The sequence below is a fragment of the Carya illinoinensis genome, chromosome 1, assembly GCF_018687715.1.
Source record: "Carya illinoinensis cultivar Pawnee chromosome 1, C.illinoinensisPawnee_v1, whole genome shotgun sequence".
Classification (NCBI taxonomy): Eukaryota; Viridiplantae; Streptophyta; class Magnoliopsida; order Fagales; family Juglandaceae; genus Carya; species Carya illinoinensis.
The window spans coordinates 31,181,345-31,201,508 of NC_056752.1; the positions used below are offsets into that span (position 1 = coordinate 31,181,345).

The window sequence follows — 20,164 nt, forward strand, 5'->3', positions numbered from 1 at the left end:
CACCGAAGCTAGGGTTTTTCTTTCTATCATTTTTTCGCTCCTTCATCCATTCAGTAGGTTCTTGTTCTTCGGTGGGCCCTCAGATACGAGAGAGAGGGAGCTTCCTTTCCGTCCTCCGTACACTCGTTATCCTTCGCCATGGCTGTCCCTGCGGTTAGGTCGTTCCTCCAAGTGGCAGCCACCGAGGAGGTTGCTTCTCCTCTGCGTGTTGTTCAGATCGAGGGTCTGGTAATGCGATTTGCAGTCACTTTGTTTACAGGAGAATGATTCTATTACAGTTTTTTTTTTTTTTTGTTGGCTTTTTTGGGGGGCTATAAATGATTTCATTGAACCAACAGGCTATCTTGAAGATAATCAAACACTGCAAGGAGTTCTCACCGGCTCTTGTTACGGGCCAACTTCTCGGGCTTGATGTAGGCACCGTTCTTGAAGTTACCAACTGTTTCCCCTTCCCGGTAAAATAACCTCTTGAGGAAATTCTGATTATCATCGTTTCCCTCTCCCTCTCCGTTTCTCGCTGTTCTTAAATCCCACCCATTATTTCTGATAACTTCTAATTGTGAATGTTTAGATTAGGGAAGAGGATGAGGAAAACGAAGCCGAAGGTGCCAATTACCAGCTCGAAATGATGAAATGTTTGAGGGAGGTTAATGTTGACAACAACACCGTTGGATGGTCAGTTTTGATGTAGCTGATACATTGCTGAGTTTTTATGCCTTGCTTTTGATTTGCCCTTGGAATTATTACATGCTTAAAATCTATAATAATAATAATTATAAATAAATAAATAAATAAAAAGAAGAAGAAGAAGAAGAAAGAACTACAGTTCTGGCAATGCAATACGTACATTCGTGGTTTAACAGCTTTAAGTTGCCAACAATCACAATTACTCAATTATCTTCTGATACACGGTCAAATTGTAGGTAGTTGAAATCCGGTGGCCTTTCATGCTCATTGTTCTTGATTTAAAACATTCTCTGTATTAGTTTGGAGGTTGTACTCAGATTTTGCTTGTGAGACTATATGGGGGACTAAGATCCCCATTAAGAGTTTTTGTTTGCTTGAACGGCTGCTTTAGGGAAGATTCTCACCATCTATAATTTAAGGAAAAGACACATCATTGTGATTGATTAGCATTGCATGTGTAAGAGGACTGGTGAGTCCGTTTATCATCTTTTACTCCTTTGTAAGATTGCTTGTGCATTGTGAAGTGACTTCTTCAGTTGGGTTGGTTTGGCTTGGGTTAGAATGTGGGTCAATTTGATTCTTCAAGAGTGTTATGTGGCACCCCGCAAATTGCAGCAATGTGGAAGATGGTTCCGACTTTCCTTATTTGGTATCCGTATATTTGGAATGAAAGGAATGATGGAATCTTTGGGGACCCCAAACGAACAGAGGAATTCAAAAATTCCTTTTTAAATGCTCTTTTTTTTTTTTTTCTTTTTTGGACACCCTCAATAGCCTTTAATGGACTAAACTTTCATGATTTTCTAGATAGGTGTCTATCTTGTATAGATCTTGTCTACTTGGTTGTGCCTTTTCTGCATTCTAATGAAGATTTCTTACCCATCGATATAACCTTTCCATGGAAGTCCATATGGTAGAGTGCGGCCCCTCGAGAGCAACTTTTTCTTTCAGGATGACTGCACTAGTGAAGATTTGACCTTGGAGAACTTGAGGAAGAACATGTTGTGGTAATAGAATGATGCTACATGTGCAAGAGGAATGGGAAAACCATGGATCATCGTTTAGTCCGTTGTGAGATAGTGAGAACTATATTGAAAGCCATTTTTGGTCTATTTAGGTGATATCTAGACATTCAGTAGATCTTTCAGCATGCTGGAAAGGAGGATCGAATGATCACAATGGAACCTGATGGACAATGATTATCTTTTAATGTAGTACATATTTTTTTTTGTGAAAAATCTTTTAATGTAGTACATATGGAGAGAGAAATGATCAGAGCTTTGAAGACAGCTCAATGACAATGGATGACCGCGCAGCTTTCTTCTTCAATACACTTTATTATTGGATGGCTCGCTTCTGTTTCTCTAGCTTTAGAATTCAGGAGTTTCGCTTCTGTTGCTACCTAGGCATATTTGATGTACACTTCCTATGTACTTGGACATTGCCATTGTGATTGCTAATAAAACTTAGTTTAGAGATAAATAAATAAATAGACAAATTTGCTACAATCTATTGTTATTGGCTTTTCCTTGCCCAATTCACCAGGACCTAAGGGGATTCTCGTCAGATTGAACTTTTCTAACAACTAATATCTTTTCAAAGAGGTTAACTATATAGGGCAGTGAAACTATTAAAGTTTACAAAGTACAGGCATGCGTTTGTATGTAGGTGAAGCTTCTTTTCAAGTGTTATAAGTGGATAAGATGTCTGAAAAGAACAGTGAATAGCTTCCCTTCAATTTGACAGGTACCAATCAACCTTATTAGGTTCTTTTCAGACAGTCGAATTGATTGAAACCTTCATGAATTATCAGGTATTGGTTATATGTCACTGTTCTCTATTACATTTTTGTGCAAATAAAATTGATTGTAAATATGAAATCTTGAAGTAATGCGCCCTTGAGAAACTTTCTATACATGAATAGTTGACACATTGAAAATGGGTGGTGTGGCTGTTGTCTCTTTTTCTTTATCATATTTTCCGCACCTCAATCCCCTGTCTTTTCCTATATGCATGGAATGTTATCTGATTGCAGTATGGAGACGTATTTGTTGGGGATCTTAATACATGTATGTGTAATGAAGAGTTATAAAATTGTTGTCTTTGATTGTCAAATAAACTATTGGCTATCATTTGAAGAAAATCATATTAGTGATGTTGGGAATTAATACTTCAGTGATTATCAAATCAGCCTGGAAGTGGCTACCTTATTGACCTAATTGGTGGATCCTGAAGGTTAATTGATACTATAGTATGCACCTCAACTTTTCCATTGGATTGTTAGACGGTGCATTTGCATATAGGCAGGCAGTCAGAATGTCAAAAGGAAAGTGTAATAACCCAAAGAATGCCCAAGCCACATTTGGGCTCATACTCATAAGGACTAGTCAATGGTACTATTGAAGTTCATTGGAATCATTGTGAAGGGCAAGAACTTCTCCCTCGCAAGTAATGCGGGATCTCATTCACTGCTTTCCTATTCAATCCAAGGTATTACAATCTCCTCCCTTAAATCTTGACATCATTGTTGGGCCATTCCATGATAGGTGGCCAACTCAAGTCCCATACTCATGGTTGGGTTTGGCTCTGATACCATTTGTGACAACCCAAGGATGGCCTAAGCCACATTTAGGCCTATAGTCCGAAAAGGATTAGTCAATACAATTAGAGCCTCTTGAGATCATTATAAAGGGTAAGAACTCACTCCAAGCAACATGAGATCCTGTTCACCTCCTTCCTATTCAATTTTGGATATTACAGGAAAAAAAAAAATGAATTCAGGAAATGAAACCTTTGACTATAAGTTTCTAGATCCTCTATGCATGGAAACTGATAGATCTCAATTTGTTTTTAAATGTTTTGTATTGGAACCCTCATGTAAAACATTTTATTAGAATTTACCTTTTGAAAGGTGTTTCTGGTCATTAGAATTTACCTTTAGGTAATATACTTTTTCATGCTTCTCATCAAAATATATATTTTTTCATGCTAATTATTCCTATTGAAAACCAAAATGTGCTTGCAGGAGAATATTAGACGCTGTGTCTGTATTATCTATGATCCATCAAGGTCCAGTCAAGGCGTCTTAGCTCTCAAGGCGTTGAAGCTTTCTGATTCATTCATGGATCTTTACCGCAATCACAATTTTACTGGAGAGAAGTATGGAAGTTTTTTCTGCCTTTACGATATCACATGAAATCTCATTATCAGATGAAATCTCATTTCTTATATCTTTTTGCATAATAGGTTGAGAGAGAAAAACTTATCATGGGTGGATATATTTGAAGAAATACCTGTAAGTTCTTGAGGCTTACTGTTTCTTCTATTTCAATATCTTGACTTCCATGTTGATACTCATACCTTCAGTTATTTTGTTCCTGATGCATGAACATTCACATGATAGCATTGTTCTTGTTGATTGTAGAGCATACCAATAAGTTCTCATGGTAATCGTCTACATATTGTATAATTAAGAGAAGTTGTAAGATATCAGAATATATTTAATTTAATTTGAGAAGAACCTAGAGCATTCATTCCCTGTTAGGCAGGTAAGACTTCTGGTACCTTTTAACTCAAGTTATTACCTGATTTCTCGTATCTATAAACAAGTTTTGTGAATGGCATAATTGATTGATTGACTTTTGTCATCTCATAACATTTAAGACGTCAATGGTTTTTATTTTATTTTTATATTGTGACAGTAGGCGTTTGGGGTTTATTTTTTGTGGATGCTTTATGTGAAGGAACTTGTTTAGGCAGAAACTCTGGTTTCCATTTCATCTTGATGCTTATGATGCTGCTTGCTCTCAACAGATCAAAGTTTCAAATTCTGCCCTTGTCAGTGCCTTTATGACAGAGCTAGAAGCAGATACACCAGTTACCCAGGTGACATATGATGTCTATGAAAATTGTTTTGAGTACTAGAATAATTCTCTCTATACTCTAATTATATTCTGGTTGCTCTTTTAGTGTGATTATGATAGGCTACAATTATCAACAAACCCATTTATGGAGAGGAATATGGAATTTCTGATTGAATGCATGGATGATTTGTCAATGGAACAGCAAAAGGTCGTGTTCCCCTTTAATCTAAGGCTCTGTTGTCATATTTTTTGTTTGCTGATCATTATAAATCTTGTCGCTTCCAGTTCCAATTCTACTACCGGAGCTTGTCTCGTCAGCAAGCCCAGCAGCAAGCATGGCTTCAGAAGAGAAGGTAATATCATCAACATACATTGAACTGCACAATACTTATTCTGCTATCATATTTCATGTGTCATGATTTTGGGGTTCCATAGGTGGGGAGTTCTTTTTGTATGTGTTGTCTCTAATTGGTACAAATTATAGTAGTAATGATTAGACTAACATTTATATACAAGGGAGAAATTTTGAATTTGAATTATTTGATTTTACCTATGATTGTTTGCATGTATAGAGATGTCAAACCCTATTATACTAATCTGCTTAGATTGATAACTTAGTAGATTTATTTTGTTCTTTTTTTTTTTTTTTCTTTTTTCTTTTTTTTTGATGTCGGGGAACCTCTCCAAGGCAGGGCCCGTTGGACCGCATCCCTGCAGAGTAAACCCCTATCGCGTGCACTGCACCCACCCTTGGAAGGGCCCTGCCTTGGAGAGGTTCCCTGACCTAAAAATAAAATTAAATAAATAAATAAAAGTGGGTGGGACAGGAAAGCCTTTCCTTTTATTCTTGCTTGGTTTGAAAGGATTCTTAATATACATTGAGCTCTAGCTCGGATGGTACTTCTCCATGTAGGAATAGGGTGGAGGGTGAAGTTGCAGGGTTAGGCCCACTGGATGCGTGTGGAATACCAATGGAAATAATGTCACTGAATGGATCACAATTTAGGCATAAAATATTATTCTGTATCATTCAATGAAAAATAAACATGTTTGGTTAATGTTGTAAAAATTGATATTTTTAGTTGTAATATTGGAAACTGATAAAGTTCATGGCAAGTCTAACAGTGTACAAGATGGTAATTGAAATTGTTAATTTTAGATGTACATTTGGTTCTGTTGTGTGTTTTTCAGGGCAGAGAATGCGGCACGCAAAACTGCTGGAGAAGAGCCATTACCAGAGGAGGATCCTTCGAATCCCATATTTAAGCCAGTCCCTGAGCCATCACGGTTGGATAGCTTTCTTATAACGAATCAAGTCTCAAACTACTGCAACCAGATTAATGGGTATGTTATAAATTTTAAAGACGCTCATAGTTCTTTCTTGTTTTGTCACTTAAAGAGGTAAGCTTAGCAATAATTTTTCCTCTCAGGTTTCTGCCTTTTAAAAAATATATATATATTTATCGAAACTATGACCCATGGTGGGGACATTTTTAACTTTTGCTAATGCCATAAGGTTCTGATGCGTTCAGTCCCCGTCTCTCCCCCACCACACCCCACCCCTGGGTGCATCTCTGTTTTGTATGAACTTAGTTCGCCCCCTCTGCCTATGCATTGTCTCAAGTTATTTTCAAATTTTCATTTGATGTTATAAAATAATCTTATTTTCATGGGATTGATCTCTTGATAACGATGTCCATTGCCGTGTGTATCTTAAGTCCACATGATCCTGACTGACTCTAGTCGATGCACAGCCAGCCATACTGTTTTCGTTCTATTTGGTTGACTACAATGAATTTTCTTTACTCTTTTGCTCTTGTAACCTGTACTGATAAAAGTACTGATACTTTTATCAATGTTTATACGTGAGTACAGGGTTGCGGGGCAGAACTTCAGTAGATTGTATTTGATGAAGGCTTTGCATGAAAATTAAGGCATCATGGCTGGTGAAGTCCACTCGCAGTGCGTCATGCACTTTTTTGGAATGTTATCATCGAGTAGGGAGAGGGACCACTATTGATGTTATTTGAAAATGATCCAAAGTTGCATTATATTTGTATCTTTTTCATTTTATTTCTGAATAGCAATATTATGAAACAGAGAATTTCAAGAAAGTTTAAACCCCAGTTGTTGCTATATAACGCTTCTAGAAGAGGTGTTTTTCTTTTCATTTATTTTTACTTTTCCTTTAATTTCTAGTCGCTTCGTTGTATTTCTATGCGAGGATTTTTCGAACTGGATTTATCCTTGGCATTATCATTCGACCCGTGCTGTTAGGATTAATTCATGGGCACATAGCGCCTGTCCAAACCCATGTAGAGGACAACAATGCATTTGTGGCATCTTTACTCATTGGCTTGACTATTCCTGCTGAACCGTAACCGCGGTCCCACCTCTACAATGTAGGTTTCTGTTCCTTACAAGTCCTACATAAACATCGTACTTGGGGGATCTATTATAGTTACCAAAAATATATATATATGTAAAAATACAATTGCTTTAACATCCGTAGTGTTTAGTGTGATAGGTTTTTCCAAAGAATTATCAAGAACGTTCGGTGATTTCTGTTTGGCAATTACAGAAAGAAAGCGTCTGGTAATTACCTCGTAGGTAACGAGATCTTTGTTAGTTTATTCTCCCTCTTGCATCTGACATAACTTGCAAAATGTTCAAAATCAAACCTGGGGAGAATACACGTGGAATTTTGGTAACAGATACTGTACTAATCTTGTTGAACTTTGAGCTCTAAGCCAAGCTACAATATATGATTTTCGCATGTAAATCAACCCAAACTTGAAAAGTTTTGAAGAAAAACTGATGGTAAAAGTGGACAGATGACAAGTTCTCTGTTGTCCTCATCTTCCAAAGCCTATTGAAAAAGTTGTTTCTAAATGCCACACCGACCTCTCCCTACTTTATTTTATGCTCATTGAGTCACGAGGAAAAAGAGACTTGTGAAGATGGAACATCGGTGGGGACACCCTTTTGTCGTAAGTCACGGATTGGGTTTGATTTTTTAGAACAAGCACGTGAATCTCTCGACACGTTCTTTGTCTTTCTAATCCAACAGTAATCATTTTTGTTCTTCGATAAGAATTATGTTGTTGTATTCAATAATAATCAGCATTACTGGAATATATAGAAATGCACGTGAAGTAGTAGACATCGATAATCAGTCTAGATGCAGTGTGGTATGTGGTCATTTCGGAGCATCTAATGATTTTTGTCCTAGTATTATTGTATTAATCTCCACGCCCACGGCAATGTTAAGTAGCATTTGGCAACAGAACCATTCGAGTTTTGGGTTGAGAAAGAAAGAGTCAACAAACAACAGACCACATCTCGTGAACATTCTTCTGTTGTAGAGGAGAGAATAAAATATTGAGAATAGCAGTGCTTGCTTACTAATGAGAAACCGTGGGTCCCCCAACATTTAAAAGCTCTTCCTGATGAGAACGAATTTATGGGTTTTGATTCACAAGCTCACTTGAAAATCTGTAATTTATTGGTGAATTTTAATTTGTCACATTCAAAGAATTCCCACCTGCAATGCATTCCAAATGTTTTATTATCCAAAAATTATAAGTTTTGCTTCCAGTTTCTTTTGCTTCATAACTTGAGATGCAAGCAAATGGATTTAAGAGTATTTCCAATCTTCATGTTTCTTATGGAATCCTTTCATATGAATCTAAAATTGAAGACTTGCAAAGAAAATGTTACGCCAACTCACATTGGAACACTCAAAATGTGGTTCTAAAAGTGAATCTGAAGAGAACGTTCGCATAAACTTGGCAATGATCATATTTAGAATCCACCAGAAGTTTGAAAAGAGAAATAAGAAAGACTTACATCGAGGGAAAGGCCAACAACTAGTACATGAGCATTCTCATCAATCAAAAGAAGCAGAAATAGTAGAGACTTGTAAAGACAATAATGAGGAAACAAGTTTCTTGTACAAGCAAGCTAACAGATATCACAGTGCCTAGCTAAATTGATGTTATCAGTAGTACAATCCCGTTCTCTGTGGGGCTGGGGTCTTAATGAGCTGCAGAATGTGCACCACTTCTTCCATTGAAGGTCTGCTGGAAGGTATCTGAGAGGTGCAAACCAGAGCCAATTTCAGTACTGGCAGGACCTCATCTTCTGGGTACTCACTCATACTCGGATCAACACAATCCAATGCATTACCTTGCTCAAGCGAAAATCTCATATGGTCACTCAATATCACAACATTGTCTTCTCCATATTCCACAGGCCTTTTACCAGTCACAACCTCAAGAATCATTACCCCAAAACCATATATGTCACATTTTTCGTTCACCCTTAGGCTCTGGCATGCTAATTCTGGAGCCACATAACCAAGCGCGCTCTGAAATCTGTTGCTTATTATGTGCTTTTCGAGCTCTGTTAGAAGCCTTGCCAGTCCAAAGTCTGAGATCTTCGGGTTGTGATTCTCATCAAGCAAGATGTTGCTGGGTTTAATGTTGTAGTGGATGATTGGAGGACGGAAAGAATGATGCAAGTGGGCAAGCCCCTTTGCTGTGCCAAGCAGGATTTTGAATCTCTCGGCCCAAGAAAGAGGGGGAACTGAAGGAAGCCTTTCGTGAAGTTTTGATTGTAAGCTGCCATTGGGTGCAAACTCAGACACCAGAAGCTGTGTTTGAGGAGCCCAGTAGTAACCCTTCAGTTTTATCAAATTTGGGTGCTCCGCTTTTCCCAAGACTCTAACTTCTCGATCGAAGTCTTCTGGATATCGGATTATGTTTGATGTAACAAGCTTTTTAATTGCTACCATTCTTCCTTGTGTTCCCAATGGAACCTTGTAAACTGTTCCAAACATTCCGCCACCAATCTCGGAGGCCTTATTAAGCAGGGGTTCAGGATTGCCAATCAAATCAGGGGATGACCTTGAATCAAACAGAACGAGCTTTCCTGTGGGTGCACTTCCTGATCGTGAAGAGCTCGAGCACAAGCTTTCCAAGGCATTGTCCACAAATATAAGCCTCCTACGGGCGGAGACATTGAGTAGAGCAATAACAATCACCCCAAATGTGATAAGTATGGCAGCTGAAATAGCTACAATAGCAGAAACACTCAAGAAATTGTGACGACCAATTTCTTTGGACTTTGAGGATCTGTTTCTTTGTTTATGATCACCCATTGGATTATCGAAGGCATTGGGGTTAAGGACTAGAGGCTTTGGAACATTCAGCTTGCATGGTCCCTTCAACAAGGGTGAGCATATGCCCAAGTTTCCCTGCAGGGAACTTTGATCCAGATTTGGAAATATACCCCCAACAGGAAGCCTGCCTTCCAGCCTGTTGTAAGATATATTTACTGCAAGAAGATTTTGCAGTCTTCCAAGTTCTTGGGGTATCTCCCCACTAAGTTCATTGAATTCCAGTTGTAAAATCTTCAGCTTGTTTAAATTTGAAATGGACTTGGGAATTGAACCATTCAAATCATTGTGGGACAAGCTCCTGCATTTAAAAAATAATAATCAGAATTGATACATATTGATCAAAATTATCATGCACACACTAGACTTCATAAACTCTGAAACTTACAGTAAGTAGATAGATGTACAGTTCCCAATCTCTTCAGGAATCGAGCCCATCAATGCATTTCCATCTAACTGAAGAATTCCTAAACTTCCAGAATCACATATTTCTCCAGGGATCGAACCATACAAGGCACTGTTACGAAGATCTAGTATGGTTAAGTTTGGGAAGAACCCCAGCTCTGGGGGTACCCTAGATTTGAGATTGTTCCATGATAGATTCAAGTATCTCAAGTTGGAGAAAAGACCCATTTCTGCAGGAATGCTTCCAGTGAGATTGTTCCTTGACATATCCAATTTGTGGAGAGATTCATAGATCCTACTTGAACCACGTGGGATGGAGCCCATCAGTTTGTTACCCGAAAAGTCTATTTCCTCCAATCCCAGATCGAAGAAACTCTCTGGTATTCTTCCATCAAAGCTGTTGCCCCCCAAGTGGATAACAGATAACCCAGTACAATAAACCAGTGACATTGGGATGTTTCCACCGAGTTTGTTATGAGACAAACTCAAATATTTCAGTGATTTAAGTTCACCCATTGATGATGGAAGGTTTCCTGCTAGACTATTCCTTGAGAAGTCCAAGTATTCCAGACTACTCATGTTACCAATCCATGAAGGGAAATCACCTGTTAACATGTTATTAGATACCCTGAAAAAGATCAGGGAATTCAGCCTCTGCAGTGAATCTGGAAGTGCTCCTGTGAAACGATTATCGCCAAAATCCAATCTATACAAGTGCGGACATAGTCCTGTATCAACTGGCAGTGGACCTGAGAAATGGTTGCCCGATAGTAAGAACTCCTTCAAGTAGTGTATGGCTGCTATCCCATTTGGTACTGGTCCAGAGAGTGCATTTTTGGAAAGATCCAAAACCCGAAGCCTTTTCAACGTCCAAATCCCGGAAGTGAAATCCAAAGTACCGGAGAAACGGTTCTTGGAGAGATTAAGGCTATTCAACAAGGAGCATCTAGGCAGTGTACTGGGAATCGACCCTTCAAGCATATTCCCCGCTAACGACAGTTGCCGGAGGGATAAACAGTTTTGAAACAGATTATCAGGCACTGCACCGGAGAATGAATTCTCCGAAAGATCAAGAACTCTAATGGTACTCATATTCACAAGAGAAACGGGAATCCTGCCCGAGAGACTGTTACGACTAAGATTGAGACTGACAAGGGCAGAGGTGAGAGCAAGCTGAGGACTAATACTACCAGAAAAGTTGTTACGCGAAAGTGAGAGTACCTTCAAGTGTCGCAACTTCTCGAGACCTCTTCCGATTCTCCCCGTTAAGCCCAATCCATCGAGTGAAATCTCCGAAACACGGCCGGAGACGGGATTGCACTGAATGTATTTCCAAGAACATGGGGAGTCATCGTCTTCGTTCCAGGAAGAAAGATGAGAAGAGGGGTCACGAAGGTCTGATTTGAATACAATAAGGCCTAAAACATCGTCATTTAGTCGGATAGGGACGCCATAGCCGTCCCCCATGCAACCACGCAAAGAAGGCGCCACTGAAAGCAGCACGTAAAAAAGCCATACAAGGAAACCCATGATCTTCCTACTTTAATTTTCTCAGCTCTTCTGCTCTCGATCGATCGATGTTCTCTGGTAGTTAGCTATGGCTATGGATATGAGTAGCCCAGGAGAACATACTCTGAGCTACCGTTACCTTGAAACGGAAATATAAGTACTGCAGTAGTACTACTGGATAAGCAAAAGTGACGTTACAATATATGTTCACGAGACAGATAACATGATCAACAAAAAGATGGGGTTGAAATTAGCTGAGAAGTGGGGAAAAGGAAAAGAAGAAGGGTTGGTGAAAGTGAAACAGGAACTGGAAGTGAAGTTGGAAATTAAGTGAGAAGTGGAGATGATATTAATGAATGAGTGTGATGAATTCCGATCTGAGACAGAAAGAAACAGTAGTAGTTACATATTTCCAGCTAGCTAGGTAGCGCATACCGTTCGTTTCTATATTTGTCGCATGCCTGCCGGACCATGTCGCTGCGCTTCGTCTGCATGCGGAGGATTCTCTATATATCTTATATATATATTATATATACTATTCTCAACAATGTTTAATTAATCTCCACTGGGAAATTAAGGAAACACTACTGTTTTAATTTCTCTTCATATTAATTTGTTAAAGCAAGCATATTATATGTTTTCTGTCTAATTTAGTTATGGTTAATTGAACAAAATGTAGAACACTTATGATTTGTACGAGAAAATGAGTGTTTTACGGTGACAACATTTTTTTTTTCCATAACTAATGAAAAAAAGTAATACTATATACAAGTTTCAAATAGACAAATATCACATAAGTTCTTTGTAAAAAATAGATCACGCTAAAGAAAAGAATAGTTCTTTTTACACTAGTACTTTTTAAAAGTGGGGTCCACTTCTCACTAAAACTTATCTATTTGAGATTTACAAGAAAAATGATAGGATTATTACCTTTTTATTACCTATTTACTACTTTTTTTGTATTTGATTTTTTTTAATATTTAATTTCATTTAATAGTTAATAAAATGACTATTAGTAACTCTATCACTACCCTTTGTACAAATAATTTATCAGGGAAAAAAGTGTCCATTCTAGCTGGTATATACGTGCTTTTTAAACTCTAAGTTGAAAAGCACACAGGGTTCACTGCCCGTTCTTGTTTTTCCTTTTAGTTTCTTTAGCCTCGTTTAGATAATGATATGAGATAAAATTATTTGTAAATAGTAGTGAAATTATTTAACTTATAACATTTTATAGAGTTTTGAAAAAAACTGAATAAAAATATCATAAAATTAAAATATTATTTCTATTTTGGGATTTAAAAAAATTGAATTTTTTTTTTCTATTTTATTTATAATTAATTTAAACAAAAATTATAATGATTAGATAAAGATAAAATGTAAAATTTTAAAATTTAAAATTAAGATACTTTGTAGATCAGTAAGAAGCAAAGATTTCTTCAATCGCAATAATTGATGTAAAATTTGTACAATCTCTAACTGCTGTACTTTGAAAATTATCTTTGATTGTTTAGTACCTAAATTTGAAAATTCTAGAGGCATTGGAGGGTTCCTAATCCCAACGTCCTTCTCATGTACTTTGGATGTTATAATAAAATTCTTTGCTTATGAAAATAAGTAAAAGCTGCAGAGCATTGACATATGAAAATGACAAGGCCAAGTGAATTGCAAGAAGAAGGTAGAGGGGAGCATGTAAGTTCTATTTTCAAGCTGCAAAGTGAGATTGAACAGTACTTAGCATAGGAAGATCTAAAATGGAAGCAATGGGCAAAACAATATTGGTTGAAAATAGGAGACAAAATTACAAAATTTTACTACCTACAATATGCCACTCAAAGAAGGAAAATCCATAGAATCACCGAGTCTTGGACAGCAGGGACTCACTGGTGACTGAAAAGTTACAGATTGGGTCTATTTTCTCAACCTTCTTCTCTGATCTCTTCACCACATCTCACCCCTCTGGTATAGCAAAATGCCTTGGGGATATGCCCCATAAAGTATAACCTGAGATGAATGACTATCTGTTGAAGGAATTTACAGAAGAAGAAATCAAGGTGGTACTGTTTTAGATGAATGGATTACGCTCTCTAGGGCCAGATGGATTTCCAGCATCATTCTACCAATCAAACTGGGACCTGGTTGGAGAAGAAGTCAGTAACTTTGCTCTTAACATTCTAAACAAAGTTGGTTCCTTGGAGGGGGTCAATGAAACTTTCATTACTTTAATACCGAAGGTTAAAGAGGCAAAAAGAGTTTCTGATTTTAGGCCTATTAGTTTATGCAATGTATTATACAAAATTGTTGCTAAAGTGATTTCAAATAGGCTCAAATTTGTACTGCCTAACATTATTTCCTTAAATCAAAGTGCATTTGTTTCATGTAGAGCCATCAAGAATAACATCTTGGTAGTTTATAAAACTCTCCACACAATGACAACCAGAATGAAAGGAAAATCAAGTTTTATAGCTTTCAAACTTGATATGAGCAAGGCACATGACCATGTGGAATGGACATTCCTATCTTCAATGATGTGCAAATTGGGATTTGAATGCTGCTAGATCTCCCTGGTAATGAAGTGCATCTCTTCAGTCACCTATTTTATTTTTCTCAATGAAGAACCCCAAGATTTTTTCAAGCCCTCTAGAGGCCTAAGGCAAGGGGACCCCCTCTCCTCTCCCCTTACCTTTTTATTTTATGTGTAAAAGCAGTATCATGTCTTCTTAACAAGGCAGAAAGGGATAGGAGTATCACTACTGTCCCAATGGGAAGAGGCCCCATTAGAGTTAGCCACCTTTTCTTTGCTAATGACAGCATAATTTTCTATAAATCCAATTCCCTGGAGAAATCATCCATTTACTACAGCAAGAACACCATATTTAAAAATAAGAAGACTATCCTGCAAATAGCTGGGGTAAAGGCAACTGGTTTTTTCGAGAAATATCTTGGTCTTCCTGCCATGGTTGGTAGAGCCAAGACTGCAACTTTTCATGGGTTAATTGATAGGGTATGGTCTCGAATTACCAACTAGAAGACAAACTACCTATCTGTTGTTGGAAAAGAGGTTTTGCTAAAATCTGTCCTGCAAGCTATTCCCACCTATACCATGAGTATCTTCTCTACCCTCAGTCCATTATAACAGGTTGGACCAGCTATTAAGGAAGTTTTGGTGGGGCTCTAATGAGGACCACTCTAAAATTCAATGAGTTAAGTGGAGCAGACTTAGCAAATCCAAGAAACAAGGTGATTTGGGATTCAAGAATTTCAAAAGCTTTAACTTGGCACTTCTAGCAAAGTAAGGATGAAAAGTACTCACAAAACCTGCCTCTCTTCCTACTCTAATCCTAAAATAGAAGTATTTTGCCTATGGATCCATCCTAAATGCAAAAATGGGGCACAGACCTTCTCTAGTCTGGAGGAGTTTGAAAGCTGGACTAAATTTTTTGAAAGGTCTAATTTGGAAAATTGGCAATGGGTAACAGGTTAAAATATGGGAGGATAGGTAGTTTCCATGACCCTATTTTCTAATTCCAAACACTTGCAGAAATGACACAGCAGCAGTAAACTCATGTGTTTGAATTGATTGATCCAGATCTAAGGAAATAGGATGACAATTTGTTAAATAACCTATTCTCATAAGAGATTGTGGACATCATAAAAACCATGCCATTCAATTTGGGTAGCAGAGAGGATCGTTTGAGTTGGTGAGGCACATCAAATGGCATCTTTACAGTAAGGAGTGCATATCACCTTCATAGAGAGTTACAATCCAATCTAGAAGGTGGTACCTCAAACAATCCATGTCGGATGGCTTTTGGAAATCAATGTGGAAGCTGCAGGTGCCAAGTGGTATTAGAATGTTTTTTTGGAGGGCTTGCAACGAGGCTTTGCCCACCTTCAGTAACTTGTACAGGAGGAAAATCAGAGAGGACAACCTATGCCATGTCTGTCATTAAGGAGAGGAAACCTCATGTCATGTCTTGTGGAGTTGTGGGGCTACCCAAGATGTATGGGGACAATCAAGCAGGCAACTACAAAAACTATTCATGAATAATACATGCTTTAAGGTTATCTGGGAACAAATGCTAGAGAGTCTGCCTCAACATGTATTGGAAGGAGCTGGCATAATTGCAAGACTCATTTGGACTAGGAGAAATGATTTAGTGCATGGAAAAGCTTTCAGATACCCTAACACTATAATCCAAAGAGCTCATATTGATCTGAGGTGTTTCAAGGCCATCAAAACTATTGTCCCTGTTGGTATGTCCAGACCTAGTTCATTGAATGTTCAGAGATAGAACAAAGCACCAAATGGATGTTATAAACTTAACAGGGATGCATCTGTCAATGACTCAGTGGGCTTAATTGGCATTGGGGCTATACTTAGAGACTATCATGGAAGGGTTTTGGGCACTCTCAAAGCCATAAGAGATCTTAAACTCTCGCCATTTGTTGCAAAGGCATATGCCTTGATGATAGTTGTCTTATTCTGTAAAGAAGTTGGCATCTGTGAATTTACTCTAGAAGGTGATTCACTTCAGGTGGTCAAGAAGCTGTAGAAGTCAATTGAGGATTGGAGTCCAAGAGGCTTGCTCATTGAAGACACAAAATTTGTACTGAGGTCTTTTGCAACTTGGAATGTTTGTCATACTAAAATGGATGCTAATGTGGCTACACACTTGCTAGCTAATGATGTCCTTTAAGTGAATTTGATCTCCATGATCTAGAGGATATACATATTTGTATTAAGCAAGTAGTTGCTGCTGGATTCATGTAACTTGTTTGCTTATGCAATAAAGTTAAATTCAATAAAGTTATCTTCTCTTTTAAATAAAAAAAAGTAGAGCATTGACATTATATATCATATCTACAAGAAATAAGGGTATTAAGCCACAAAATCGCAAAATGCCTTTTGCCACAATTAATTGACAGCAGGCATACCGCTCGGAACCAAGCCTGACATATGCCCAAATTCTCACCGCAATGTTATCGCAGCAAAGTCATCCTTATTTGGGGCTAATTTTTTCGAAGGCAATAGTCTCAAATGTCGTTGCAAATGGTTTGCCAACGGCTACATGATAAATGTAGAATCTTCAATTCAACGATTTTGGCTCATCGAAAATAATTTGTTATGTCGTTATTTTTTTATGCAAATAATTATTTTCAACGATAAAAATCATCACAAATTAGTATTTCTAGCATGAAAATTAAGATATTTGGAGCGATTAAAAATCATCTGAAACAGTCATATATAAATTTTTAAAAAAATACTAGTAAAGCTGTATGGCTGTCATGCATCATGCCCTAAAACACATAAATGATGTGAACAATATATTACAAATACACTAAGCTCATATAATTTTTTTTTAAAAGAACAAAAAATAGTACTTCAAGAACTGGAATATATGTGACACAAGAAAACACTAAAAATATAGTTGAAAACTGATCAAGTATATATGACTAGCTAGGTCTATAAGCTCATAATTAACAACCTTGGGCATTATTGGTTTGTGATCTTTCAGTCCCCACTTAGGCTGGAAACCCACTCCTAGAAATTAATCTGATTCCCATTTCCTATGCAACAACTTTAAACTATTAAAATGCTGCATGCGATTGAAGACAACTAATAAGTTCAAAAACCATATAATAGATTATTTTCATGTGAGATCCCAAAAAATGTTGCATGGTACGTACTAAACTAAAAAATAAAAAAATAAAAAATAAAAAATAAATAAAAGCGTTGAATTATTCAATATTCCTTGACGTGTCTTCGAGGTTACTTCCAAACAAATTAGAGTCATTGTCCACAAAATTTCCTTGTGCGAATATATATATATATATATATATATAACTATTAAATGTGGCTACTTATATATTTTTATTTTTTTATTAATAATTAAGGATGTTTAAAAAATGCTTAAAGAAAAATAAAAATAAAAAACTTATTTATACAAGTATGCACGTTTGATAAACATCCTAACATTATATATATATAAATGAAAAATATTTTATCTATAAAAATATTTTACAAAAGTATTGATTATATACTTATAAATTGATATATCTTAATGTGATATCTCGTATTATATTAAATTACGTCAGGTCAAATCATATGAAAATTGCATGTATAGTTGTCAGGATTTGGTGTGAAGCCGAGATTTTACACCGACAATCTTAATGAGCCACATGATCAACAAGAATTACAATATACTCAACTATATAATGGATTAAAATCTAAATAATTCAAGCTTTTTGTTATAGGATATAAGTGTAGTGTGTGTATATATGTAGTAGGTTTTCCTCTTGGAAGCTTGCACGTACGTAGCTTTGAAAGGAAGATTAATGGTATATTTCGAGTAATTCTAGTTGACCAAATGTAGGGCAGTACACAACAACGTCTCCATCATCTGCACCAATTAAATCATAAATAAACCTATTTTAAATAGAAATATGGCAGCTCATTGATTTTGAGTCGTCGTCATACCTAAGTTGGAGCTGTACGTATTTTGGGTAAATAATAATAATAATAATAATAATAATAATAATGAAATTGATATAAAGACAACAACATGAGAAAGTGGGAGAGAATGTGCAAGAAGCTCTGCATGCATGGGACCCAATGGAACATGGGTGATGGGTTTGGATGCGTTGGAAAGACAGTACATGTCACAAGATAACAAAACTGGTTCACGAGTGGAATAGAACACCCCGCCCATTTCTTTTCTTTTCTTTATTTTCAAATTAATATATATTATATTGTAGCTTTGTGAGCCACATGATCGTAGGCCTACAATATACGGTCCTAATATTATCAATTTATATGAATAATTTTTCTCATCAGTTACTATTCATAAAAAAAAAATCTATACACCTTATAAAAAACACTCACATATTTTATAAAAAGTTATAAATATGAGATGTATGATGTGAATAGTGGATTTGTAACAAAACTCTATTTATATTATTCATCACAAGCTCTGGCTAGCTATTGAAAATGAAGCAAGCTTCCTTCCTCGTCACGTGTTTTCACTATTGATAGGATTAAGCAAAAGAGAAATTCTATTTGCATTTTCACGTGGAGAATTGAATGTGCAAAACTATTGATGTATGAGGACAAAAGGAAAAAAAATTCATTTTAAGAAATATCTTTTTATAATTTTAAAAAATTTTAAAAATAACTATATGGATTTATAAAAGCAAGGACTGTACGTAGACTAACACTGAGCAAAAATTTGATTTTAAAGTTGGATTTGGAGGTGTTGTTGGACTTACTCCGATCTGACTCTGAGTTTTATGCTCCGACTCAATCTCTGTCGACTTTGCCTTCTGACTTCACTCTTACTCTGTATCCAACTTTGATATTATACATATATTTATCATATATACTAATATAGTTATATATTTATATAACTAGAACTTATATAGTTCAATAATATACTAGTATGATTTAATTATTATAAAATAATAATACTTCTACCATTATACTAATGATAGTTTAGTATATGTAAACGTCATAATATTATTACCATGCATTATCAAGTATAAAAAAAAAGTTAGATACTAATATTTAAATAGGTTTAGTATAATAAGCTAATAACACATACTAATTTACTAAAATATAATTAGATACTAGAAAGTCCAGTATATGATTAAGTTAGACATTAGTATAGTAACATGTAATTAGACACTATAGTATAAGTCTCGTATAGAAATAAATACTAATTTATTAAGTCTAGTATATAAAGTTAATAACACATAATATTAATTTATTAAAGTATAATAATATGTAATTAGACACTAGAAATAAGTTTAGTGTAGAAATAAATTATAAATAACTTGAGAAATGATTTGTACAAACTACATACAAGTACTTTGTAAAAAAGTAGACTCACTTTTTTATAAAGTGTTCGTATGGGACTTGTCATGATCTATTTGAGGCTTATACCTAACATTACTCTAATATATAATACTATAATATGATAACATATAATTAGATATTATAATATAAGTTTAGTATAAAAATAAATTAAATATTAGTATAAGTCTTGGATTTAGTTTTATTTTTAAATAGTTTTGAAAAAAATTAAATTTAAAAGCCCACAAAAAAATTCTTTTTTAAACTACGCTAAATATGAAGTTTAAAACTCCCCCAAAAGCTGAAAACTCAAATCCAACTCTATTTCAACAATTCAGAGTATGAGTTCAGATTTAAATTTTGACAAAATCGGAGTTAGAATCAGAATGAAAATAGGATATATAAGAATAATCCGACTCCAACTACACGATCAGTGGTCACCCCTAAAGTCTATTGGCACCTTTTGGTCTGATTTGTTGTGTCAAATCATAATTGTTTTATTAAGACAAGAGTACGTATGTGATCATTAAAATGAATCAAATAAATAAATAAAGTTGGTATAGTGTGGTCAATCAATATCTTCATGTTGTGTCCAACAACACTTTTAATTAGCAAAATCTGACCTGATCTTGAAACTTTACTTTGAAAAGAAATTTTCCCATTAGCTCA

The 20,164-nt window shown here is 36.0% G+C and overlaps 2 protein-coding genes across 2 annotated transcripts; one reads left to right on the forward strand and one right to left on the reverse strand.

The window, feature by feature from the left end:
• On the forward strand, positions 1-6,720 carry LOC122315079 (eukaryotic translation initiation factor 3 subunit H). The gene is made up of 11 exons (XM_043130816.1): positions 1-228; positions 339-455; positions 572-675; positions 2,434-2,500; positions 3,713-3,846; positions 3,934-3,982; positions 4,501-4,572; positions 4,657-4,758; positions 4,836-4,903; positions 5,742-5,894; positions 6,426-6,720. The coding sequence occupies exons 1-11, from the start codon at positions 139-141 to the stop codon at positions 6,481-6,483; spliced, it is 1,014 nt and encodes a 337-aa protein (XP_042986750.1). The 5' UTR covers positions 1-138; the 3' UTR covers positions 6,484-6,720.
• Positions 6,721-8,327: 1,607 nt separating this feature from the next.
• Positions 8,328-12,129, reverse strand: LOC122315080 (probably inactive leucine-rich repeat receptor-like protein kinase At3g28040). The gene is made up of 2 exons (XM_043130831.1): positions 10,118-12,129; positions 8,328-10,030 (listed from the first exon to the last, which is right to left on the reverse strand). The coding sequence occupies exons 1-2, from the start codon at positions 11,662-11,664 to the stop codon at positions 8,551-8,553; spliced, it is 3,027 nt and encodes a 1,008-aa protein (XP_042986765.1). The 5' UTR covers positions 11,665-12,129; the 3' UTR covers positions 8,328-8,550.
• Between the last annotated feature and the right edge of the window lie 8,035 nt (positions 12,130-20,164).